General features: G+C 47.4%; 1 protein-coding gene across 4 annotated transcripts in view; it reads left to right on the forward strand.

The window, feature by feature from the left end:
• Positions 1–958: 958 nt before the first annotated feature.
• LOC146042299 (AP-2 complex subunit alpha-1) overlaps positions 959–11,252 on the forward strand; it is a 40,425-nt gene continuing 30,131 nt past the window's right edge. For 2 of the 4 annotated variants that reach the window (XM_083162249.1, XM_083162246.1), the window contains exons 1-3: positions 961–1,294; positions 8,342–8,410; positions 10,478–10,620. In XM_083162249.1, the coding sequence (XP_083018375.1) occupies positions 1,228–1,294; positions 8,342–8,410; positions 10,478–10,620 (279 nt within the window). In that variant the 5' untranslated portion in view covers positions 961–1,227. Of the gene's footprint in view, positions 1,295–8,341; positions 8,411–10,477; positions 10,621–11,252 lie in introns of all 4 variants that reach the window. The other 2 variants (XM_083162247.1, XM_083162248.1) reach the window with 2 other exon arrangements.

Raw genomic sequence — 11,252 nt, forward strand, 5'->3', positions numbered from 1 at the left:
CGCGGGAGAGCCGCGACTATAGGCCACGCCCCCAAATTAGACCACGCGCGCAGTAGCAGCATCCCGCCTGCTGAGCTGGTAAAGTTGGGAGGTATGTTCATACCAGTGTTCAGTATGAACAGCATGCAGGGGCATAGGGGGGGCAGCTGCCAGTGGGGGAACTTGTGGGTGGTGTGCCGAGGTGCAAAATATAACTTTGGCCCCACTCCTGCTTCCGATCCAAGTTCACAATATGCAATACAGCAGTGGGTGACAGGGAAAAACAGTGGGTGCCAGGGGCAGCTGTGGGCCACTTAGTCCTCAGGGGCCATTGCACCTGCTGCAACAATGTTAGCTCTGTCTCTGGCGGCTTTGATGGTGCGCAAGGGAATGTTGCAAATAGCAACAAATCAGATCTATTTCTTATTTATTTAGCACCTTCTAGATTATAATAGAATCTGATTGGTTGCTATGAGCAACATCTCATCTTCAATAGAACTGCCATCTGAGTACATTTACACCTTTATATTTTTATTGCATGAATTACACCTATTTTTCAACTAGCTCCGCACCGGAAAACACTGTATAACTGTCTCAGAGACACATTGGATCATTTATTTGTCTACTCTTTAATGGCTATATTATCACAATAATGGCATAAACATTCCGCCTTTCCCCTCTCTGCAGAAAGTTACTATAACAGCGTTATGTTATCGCAGCGTTATGATCACAGCGGCACCGCTTGTTTACAAACGTACACAGGCGCAGGGAGTGGCCGCATAGAAGCCCCGCCTTCGCCCTGACGCTAGGGGCTGTTGCAGCCAACAGGAGCCGGCTCTGAGGGCCGCCTTTGCTGTGTATGCTAATATCCCAAGTTCCAAATTAGACGTCATTTCCCCGTACACACCCTTCTGTCCCCGCCCTCTGGCTGCTGTCAGACCGACAGACGGCTCGTCCAATCATCAGCACGATGCTTCTGTCGTGTTCCAATGGGGTGTTTGGAAGGGCGGGCGAATCCCCTGCGGCGGATTTCCTGCTGCTGTTCCCCTGCTCGTCCCTCAGCTCCCGGCTCTCGCCTACTCGCTGATTTATCATCAGGCGGGGCCCCGCTGCCGGAGAGAGCTGCCCACCCCCGTGTCCCCCGGACAGGACACTGTCACCTCCGCCGCCTTTCCCTCCCCTCAGCGCAGAAGACGCCCGCCCGCTACGGCCAGCTCAGCAGCAGAGTGAGCGCACACAGCGGAGAAGATGCCGGCCGTGTCTAAGGGGGACGGGATGCGGGGACTGGCCGTGTTCATCTCCGACATCCGGAACTGTGAGTGTAACGGCGGCCTGGTAGAGCGCGGGGCGGCGGCCTGTGCTGGGGAATTGCCGGTCTGGGGGGAGGGGGCTGCTGTCACCCGCTGGAGGTCCTCGTGTGCTGGGGGCATGCTCCGGGTGTGCCCTGCGTGCTGTCACTCTGGGTGACCGGTGGTAGAGGGGCTGGGAATGTCGTGGGGAGGCTGGAGCTGCAACAGGTGATTGGGGGCTGGTCATTGGCAGAAGTGGGCAACTGTTAGTGGTGGGGGGCGACTTGTGGTAGTGGTGAGCAGAGGGAGGGCGACTGGTGGTGGTGGTGGGGCGCAGAGGGCGGGCGACTGGTGGGGCGCAGAGGTAGGGGGACTGGTGGTGGTGGGGGGGGGGGGGGCGCAGAGGGAGGGCGACTGGTGGGGCGCAGAGGGAGGGCGACTGGTGGTGGTGAGGCGCAGAGGGAGGGCGACTGATGGTAGAGATGATGACCCAGGTGGGTGCGACTGAAGGTGGTGGGCATGACCCAGGAGGGTGCGATTGAAAGGGGTGTGCATTCCACAACATGCAACTGATTGAGTGAGGAACAGCAGCAGCGGCGATATGAATTTGCAGATGACTGGAAGAGGGATATGGCCATGGAGTGTGCAACTAATGGAAGGACCAGTTGACCATAGTTCTTATGTTTCAAGATTGGGCAATGTTGGCATAGGACTGCGCAACTAAGGGTGGGTTGGGTACTGACTGATGGGGAGCATTAATGAATTTGGTAGTGTCTAGATCCCATGCAGTTTAGGTAATTTTCCCATCATGCCCTGGGTCCACGTATACCTGGAGGGGGAATATAAATCTGTGGCGAGCGAAGCGAGCCACCGTGCCCGAAGCGTGCGAGCGTAGCGAGCCCGCGAGGGTACAATGCTGCAAAAATAAAACAAAATAAACGACACCTACATAAATTACACATAAATTTAAAAACGTTGTGAGGGCATCTAACAACTTCCGCCCTCACTGAACGTCACTTCCTGTAAGCTATACTGCATGGGAACTAGTCTCTACCTAATGAATTTGGGGAAGGGAGGGGCAGCCCTGGAGCATGCGTCTGATTGGCAGATGACGAGCCAACCCTGGGGTGGGCAACTTACTGAGCATTGCAACCCACCCTGACACTGGGGGAGAGGCATGACTCGAGGGAAGACCCTGGTGCACAGACCTGATTGAAGTAAGGGGTTGACCCTGGTGCATGCGGCTGATTGGGGCAACAGATTGTGGGAGGGGGAATGATGATGGGGCAACTACCCTCGAGTACATGTGACAAATGGGAGGAGCGCAGTAGACTTCCGTGGGGGTTACCTAGATGTGTGCATTGATTAATGGGCTGTTTATCATCCTACAGCGCTTAGCTGATACTGCTTTTACACCAAAATCCCGGGTCGCACCCGGATCTGTGCCGTTTACACTGAACGTGGGTCAGCCCCGCTTTTCCTTGTGGATGTTATTAAAAATGGCCCCTGTGCTCCCCCTCAAACAAAAATGTCACTGAGGTGGGAGGAACGTCACTCACCCTCAAACTGTTAGCACTGCCTGTCAGTGCAGCGTCCTAATGCCGGACAGGGCTGTGGCCCGTAGAGCGCCAGGTAGTGCCCAGAGCCTTTGTGTGCGCTCCCTGCTACCCGCTGCCATCTTATGCCGCTGACTTCCAGTAAGCACGTCCCACACTCCTGGTATCAGCAGCGCTGCCCCTACCTGGATGTCCCAATCCATGCTGGGACCATTTACCTACTCGTAAATGAACACTGGTTGGTCCCTTATACACCACCGCTAACCCGGGTCCATGAGGCAAAAACCTGGGTTTTTGCTGTGGTGTAAAACTGGTATTGGGGTGGTAGGGGGAAGTGATCTTGGAGCGCATGACTGATTTGTGGGGTTGTGACTGTAGCATGTGTGGCTGGGAGCAGGAGGAGGAAAACCCTGGAGGGCATTATGTAGTCAGAATTGCACCGTGTGTATGGGGCATGACACAGGTACAGTTTTCTTCTTGCAATCCAGTAAATTTGGATGCTGGGAGCACACTGTAATATCAGACACTTGGGCCCTTATTCTAGTTCACTTGCAAAGACAAATTACTTCTCAAGTGGACAAAACCATGTGCACTGCAGGGGGGACAGATGTAACCGAGCATTAGATTTGGGTGTTATTTTGTTTCTGTGCAGGGGAAATACTGGCTGCTTTATTTTTACACTGCAATACAGATCTCACTTTGAAGTAAAACCCCACCCAAATCTAATTCTCTCTGCACATTTTACATTTGCCCCACCTGCGGTGCACATGGTTTTGTCCATTTAAGAAGGAATTTGCCTTTGCGAGTGAATCAGATGCCATCAGATATCGTGGCCCTACACTGTGAGACCATTCTCAGTGTTTGGCCACATGATATGAGTTTTACATCTGTGGGGGAAACGTTTCTCTTCTGTGAAGGAACAGGAAATGTTGGGCTATCATCCGTGGCAGCTAATACTGTCCAATATGGCCGACTATCGTACATTCTGGAAAAGGGACACCGTTAAGGAGGACAGGATGCCGGAAGTCAGAATACCGATGCTGGCATCTGGACTTGCTGCCGAAAACCAGTTCCGGAATTCCGACATTGTTACGGATGCGAGAATCAGGACTGCTGCTACCTTGATCATAAATATTCGGGGCAGGTTAGCATAGGCCTGGGGTGGTTAGGTTTAGGTACTAGTGGGGGAATGAGGTGTTAGGCCGCAGGGAGGATGGGTTAGGGTTAGGGCGCGAAGGTGGGGGTAGTGGGCAGGAGAAAGGTAAGTATACTTACCGTAACATCTGGGTGCTTGTACGCTCTACAAAAGACTGCATCTCAAAACCCAGCATCAGAGCAAGGAGGGGACTAGTGAGGGAACCAAGGGGGTAGGTTTAACAAAGTCTTCAAAAATGAAAAGTGTTGTATTCAATATTTTGAATATTTAATTTTTACACTGTAAGTAATGGCGATAATAAATGACCATTATCAGTTCTGATGATTGATACATATGCCATTTATATGTTTGGGTTTCTCTTATGACCCTCATTCACCCTTCACTGCTTGAAGCTGGCAGTGAAACGCGTCCACTTTTATATTTATACTTTTTATTTGAATACTTTTTTTTTTTTCTTTTGGTTTAAATTCGGACAATGATTTTAAGGGTGTCATTTTATTTTTTATTAATAATAATAATAATAGTAGTTTATTTATATAGCGCTCGTGAGCCAACAGGACTCAAGGCGCTTGTATAGCTCTGACATCTGTTTGTTACTTGTAAAATACATATTTTATTTTTCTATCTGGGGGAGTATAGGGGAGCCTGGTCACCGTGTTATCATAGACACATTTAATAATAGGATTACCGTTCGTATCCTCCCAGCGCCCAATTGTAAATTAAATTTGTCTTTCAAGGGTCGGGAAACACACATTTCTCCCAAGGCTGCAGATACAGGTTACATTTTAGGGCCATATGCAATGCGGCCGGCAAGGGGATTAAATGACGAGGAAACAAGCCAACCTCGCCATTTAACCCCGCGCAGGCCGCTTGCCCTATTCAACGGTCAAATGGCGAGGTTACCCTTTAAATGCCTTTTTGATTTGTGAAAATTGGCAAGCAAACATTTTTATTCATCATAATGACCTCGCAGAGATGTTGGCACTCAAAGGGTTAAACAGGACATAGATTTATTTAATAGTACCGATTCCACCCAGGTAGTGAGCAGTGAACACTGGTTCGACCCGGCTCACTGTACAGTGTCAATGGTTAATCCGGGTTGATGGGACCCGTTCAATGCAATAGCAGGCATTGGGAGATGCTCTCATCTCCCAGCGCTGGCTCAGGAACCGCCTCCGATGATGTCACCCACCCAAGATTATGCCGGGTGGGGACGTTAGTCTGAAAGGGCACACAAGCTGGGTTGCAGCCGGATACAAAATCCCAGGTATGACCCGGCTTGTAGGTTTAAAAGGGGTATTAGCGGCTATATAACCTGTAACTAAAGAATATGCCAAATTAAGACCGAACATGATGATCACCATAATCTGTCTTCTGAGTGGTATTGAGAAGAGTAATTAAATTTCTCTAAAAGAATGAGGAAGCCTAGACTACCTGCATTCATGTGATCACTGGTATTTATATTATAAAAAGCTTTTATTTTGAGTCTATGGGTGAGATTTAATAGGATGAGAGATTCAGAAAGTGAGAGATTTGGTAAGAAATTTCCAGTTTTTTTAAAGCGGCAATCATTTACACTGCAAAATCAAAACTGGTTTTGCAGTGTAAATGATTGCCGCTTTAAAAAAATGGAGATTTCTTACCAAATCTCTCACTTTCTGAATCTCTCATCCTATTAAATCTCACCCAAAATTTCAGTCCTGCCTATCAACTGCTCTGTACGCGACTGGCCAGTGTGGACGGCTGGATGGACAGAAGTCTTCACAGAAGCAGAACCACATCAAATAGCTTGTGGTGTTGGGTAGAAATTATGAGACTGTTTGTGGTCAGATTTTTTTTTTTTTTTTGTCCCTGTTGGAATCTCTGTGAGGTGCAATCCTACCACTAGCCATTCCTCAGTAACCGTGAATGATTGGTGGTAGCAGGGATGTGGTGGGATGCTTTTCCTCAGTGGGGAAAGTGCAGAACACAGTGATATGTTAGCTTGCAGCTGTCTAGAAATCTAAAGCTTGGGAGATGGGTCACCTTCCAGCAGGACAATGATCCCAAGCTCAAGACCAAAGCAACATTTGTGGTTTAACAATAAAAACGTACGTGTTCTGCAGTGGCCATGTCAAAGTCCAGGGGCCACATTCAGTACGGCAAAAAAAAGCCCTTTTATCTCGGCAACAAACCATGATGTTAGGCAAGGGGAGCAAATGCATTTATATGGTTTGTCTACAGGGTAAATACTGGCTGCTTTTGCATGTTGCCCACAGATGTTAAACTGGCCATACACTAGTGAAAAATTGACAAATCGCATTTTTGACATCCGATGTGCACTTTTGGATTTCAGTTTAAACACACCCCACCCAAATCTAATCTCTCTGCATCCTGTTACATCTGCCCCACCTGCAGAGCAACATCTGCATGCTTTTTTGATTTGCTATCCATGCTAAATCAGGCCCCCACAATCCAACTGGTGACATTGCTGATTGATAAAGTGAATGATATCGGTCAGTGGACCTTATTCAGGTGCGTTCACAAGTGCTGCTCGTTCGCACAGGGACCGATGTTTCTTGCATGCGCTTGTTGCGGGTTCTCGCAAGGAATCTTGCAGGCAGGGGGAGGAGAGTGGTGTGGTGGGCTGCGCCACTACCAAGGAATCTTGCAGGCAGGGGGCGGAGAGGGGTGTGGGGTGGTGGGCTGCGCCACTACCAAGGAATCTTGCAGGCAGAGGGCGGAGGGGTGGTGGGCTGCGCCACTCATGGGCATTCCCATGAGAACACTGGGTGTTCTTATGCTAATGAGGCATGACGGACAGGCGGGAGGTGGGCAGCTGACATCACCGGAGCAGACCCGCATCTGTAAGGTTGCTCTAAGGCAATTCGATGGTTGGCGGATCCCACCAGGCTGCGAATGAATGTTACTGTGTAACATCCATTCTATTGCCCTGCATGCAAACTTGCCTTGCGAATGGGTAACGGCCCGGCCACCATTCGCAAGGTGGACTCGCAACGCTGCGAATTCGCAGCCTTGCATATCAACTAGAATAACCCCAAGTGTGTACACACTATTTTGTTCTCCCACGGCAATACTGACCGTGCCGGGGAAAAGTGTGTTCCCAGCTTTAGAACAATCTTATTTTCATGCAAACAAATCTGTTGACTATTTAAGAGGGTTGAATGCTTAAGCTGGCCGCTGTATTCCCGCGTTACCGCCTTTACGTGCAATGTAGGAGGGTAGAGTATTGTGCTACATTTCTTTCTCTGGTGTGTCCCCTTCAATTGTAACTTAATTTCCTGGTCTGTGTTTTTCCTCCGGTTCCCTGTTGTGTGTTATAAAAATGTGAAATAAAAGGCAGAAATTGGGGACCGCTATAGAATCCCTAGTTTATATCAAGCTTGGCCAGAATGCTGTAACACGCATTGCAAGTTAGGGACTGTGGGCCTTATTCTAGTTCACTCTTTCTGACAAAATCCTTCTTAGATGGACAAAACCATGTGCACTGCAGGGGGGCGGATGTAAAATGTGCAGAGAGAATTAGATTTGGGTGAGTTATTTTGTTTATGCGCAGGGAAAATACTGGCTGCTTTATTTTTACACTGCAATATAGATCTCACTTTGAAGTAAAACCCCACCCAAGTCTAACTCTCTCTGCACATGTTACATCTGCCCCACCTGCAGTGCACATGGTTTTGTCCATCTAAGAAGGATTTTGTCAGAAAGCGTGAACTAGAATAAGGCCCTGTGTGAGCGCAGTAATTCGCTAAATGCTAACACATCAGTCAGGCACACTGCTAAATCGCCAGCGTGTATGTACAATGTTACCTCCATGTCCACCTACTTGTTTTCATGTATAAAACTGGTCACACCTGGCCTTGTTAGGAAAGAACAAATTGTTATACAATACCCGTCATGGTCAAACAAAATATTTTGGCCAAACCAGTCTGCCGATTGTCTGACTTACATAGGTCACTTAGCTACTGCGCACACCACTGGTGGTCTTCACCCTAGCTTTTTTTTTCTTTAGGCGGGGTGGGGGGGCTTTTTTATTTTAAAGAGAAACGGTTGTGGGTAAATGAGAAAATTGTGTTGACTGTTTCATGCATTGACCATGTTCGTGTCGATGTTTTGCTTGTGCTGACAATATGTTAGTGTCGACATAGAGTATTTTTAGTGGTCAACCTCACTGTCGACTGTTCGTGGTTTACCTAGTGATTTGTCGACCAGATACTCGTTTGATGCCTGTGACCTCTAAGTTCTGCTTCTGCCAGGATAGCAGGCAGTGTCGCTGCAAATTTCTCATTAAAAGTAGAGTTTATAAATTCTCCTTGATTTAAAAAAAAAAAAAAATTCTAATTAGATTTTCCTCTTTTTAGGTAAAAGTAAAGAAGCGGAAATTAAAAGAATCAACAAGGAACTGGCCAATATCCGCTCAAAATTTAAAGGTAAGTGACCACAGTCTTGAAGCAGCAGCCCCTTCGCTGGCTTAAGTCAACAAATAGACTTTTAGTCAAAAAGGTTTGTTGTGTATTTTACAAGCAGCGTACACTACATGATCAAAAGTATGAGCACACCCATATGTGCTTGCCGAAAGCCTGCTTATAAGTCTGCGGTGATTCGTATCTTGTTTAGCCACAAGAACACTGGTGAAATCGGGAACTGGTGTTGGGTGATGAGCCTAGATCGGCCCTCCAAATCATCCCAGAAGTGTTTGATGGAGCTGAGGTCTGGGCCCTGTGCAGGCCAGTCACGTTTAAACCAAACCATGTATTGATGGCAGTTGCTATGTGAATTCTGGCATTGGGATAATGAAACAGGGATGCGCTTATTCAAAGTGGTTATCAAAAAGTGCAAAGCGGAGAGATCTCTAGAATATTATTATATTCTTGGCATTCCACTGCACATCTGCAAATGTTTTGCACGCTTCTTGTATACCTATTGTAGTCTGAAAAGATTACGTTGAAATTCGGGACAACATTTTTTACTCATGTCGACATTTTGATGGACGAACCTCCCGTTGTCAACCTTCTGACCGTATGACCCATAACCCATCTCATTGTCACCCTGCTGCTCCAAGCATAAGTATCCTTAATCTGATGAACTCTTCCTTCCTGTATTATCGGTAACCCATACATTCCAATCTTGTGATGTTATCCCTCATGTCCTCATCCTTTATTTTTAACCCAGTCGTCATTAACACCTCTCACAACTGGCGTAATACCCTCTGATTACTCGTCGGAGAATAACTATATATCCTGAGTCACGCAGGGCAACCCTTCCCAAGGAATCGGGTGTGGCCCAATTTGTAGGTGCTAATTCCTGCGGTTTATTGAGCCCTGCCTTATTCTGTGTATTCCCAGAACATGTATAAATACCATGAATGGGGAACTAATGCAGCGGCCTGTTCTTGTCGTTAGCTGTAAGCAGAGTGTTCGTCCTGCGTGCAGCATTGCCATCTTCTCAGTGCATAGGGCCTGTGACAGAGATTTACATATTTGTGTGATCGCGGTTGGGCTACGGTTGCAGGAAGGATTTATTCACTGTGACCAACAGCCAGGGACCACCTGGGGGGCAGGAAAAACCATATGTGTGCTGCAACTGCTTCTGTAATATCAACGCTTCCGACAGCAACACTGTATGCAGTAACCATTTCTCTGGCATCTTGCTTCCAGCGGCCATAGGATTACTCAGATGGCTGATATCTGTCCAATGGTTGCATCCTTGCACAGCGGTATTGTCCAAGGCTCCTAATATAGGCATCTCTATAAAACTCCATGTGGTTTTGACATTCGCGTATTGCACACAGCCTCTGTCTAGAAATGCATTTGTGTGTATATACCAGAAGCAGGCCCAGAGTATAAGAGGGGTATTCAATGCTCTGACGGCGAGTTAACGATAATTTACTATGGCTTTATTCGCCAACAATCGTCATGGAGCAGAGCTGTCGCATGTCCCCTACACCATGTTCAGGGCTCATGCACCTGTACGCACAGGGATCCACACTGTTAAAAGGGGTTATCGCATCTGGTGTAGATGTAACTGCAGGAACTTGCACCGGGTTATGTCACCTGGGCGTAAGAGTGATCTGAAATGTGTTTTTATCTCTGCATCCTTTTATTGCTTGAAACGTATAGCTATTGTGACAAAGAATCGCATACTCGGGATGAGATGAAGTCTCGGTCTTTATTTTGTAGCCGGTAAGCAGCATACCAGGTAATCCGCATAGGCAAGCACGCTTACAGGTGTCAAATCATAGTACAAACTCCGCAGAAGGATTCAGTGGTTCCTACCGTAGCCCACACTCCCAGGCCTATCACTTGGCCAGCTATTTCACCACCAGGAGCAATGACCCTGGAAACACTTCCATCAGGAGAGCACAGGTGCTGCTAATCAGCCCAACCCTGACCACATCAGTTTTCCTGCTGCTTCTGCTCTAAAACCTGTTCTGTGTATACAGTTTTACCTGTTTGTTCTGTTTTGTCATTGGCTCTTCCAATGTACTTTTGTTTTAGGAGACAAAGCCCTGGATGGCTACAGCAAGAAGAAATATGTGTGTAAGCTGCTCTTCATCTTCTTGCTGGGACATGACATAGACTTTGGACACATGGAGGCTGTCAACTTGCTGAGCTCCAACAAGTACACAGAGAAGCAGATCGTAAGTGACGAGATCTCCCATATTCGTTCCCAGTTCTGCTCGCAGCTGTTGTACTAGGAATTGTGCCCATGTAGTTACATGTACGTCTGTTGGGCGCCTATCCCTAAAGAGATGCAGGATTAAGACAGCGGGCCGTCATGCCTGATAGGATTACATTGCAAATTTATGTCTGACTTGGTCATTCTTTATAACGGACATGGCCATTCCCAACTGTTCCTTGGTAAATGGGGTTTCCTATTACAAGGATTTCCTTTGTTACTACACTTATGTAAATATATTAATTTGTTTATTTGCAGTATAGCTGGGTCATTGTTTTTCCGCTCACATCCTGTCTGGGCGACACTGCTTGACATTCGGGTTAGAGGAGATGCAAATAACTTTCTTCTCTGTACCAATCAACTTGACCCTTTCCACACAAGGCCCCTCCCCCTTTCCACTAAAACCGCCAGTTTAACCTGCACTGCAATCATTACCTCACATAGCAAAATAATGGGGTTTGGATCATTAGGTTGACAGTCAATTGGTCGACCACTGTTGGTCAACAGGCAAAAAGTCAACATGCATTATAGGTCAACATGGTCAAAAGGTTGACACAAGCAAAAGGTCATGAGTTATTTTTTTTTTTTTATTGT

The sequence above is a fragment of the Crinia signifera genome, chromosome 19 (genome assembly GCF_055691185.1).
Source record: "Crinia signifera chromosome 19, ASM5569118v1, whole genome shotgun sequence".
Classification (NCBI taxonomy): domain Eukaryota; kingdom Metazoa; phylum Chordata; class Amphibia; order Anura; family Myobatrachidae; genus Crinia; species Crinia signifera.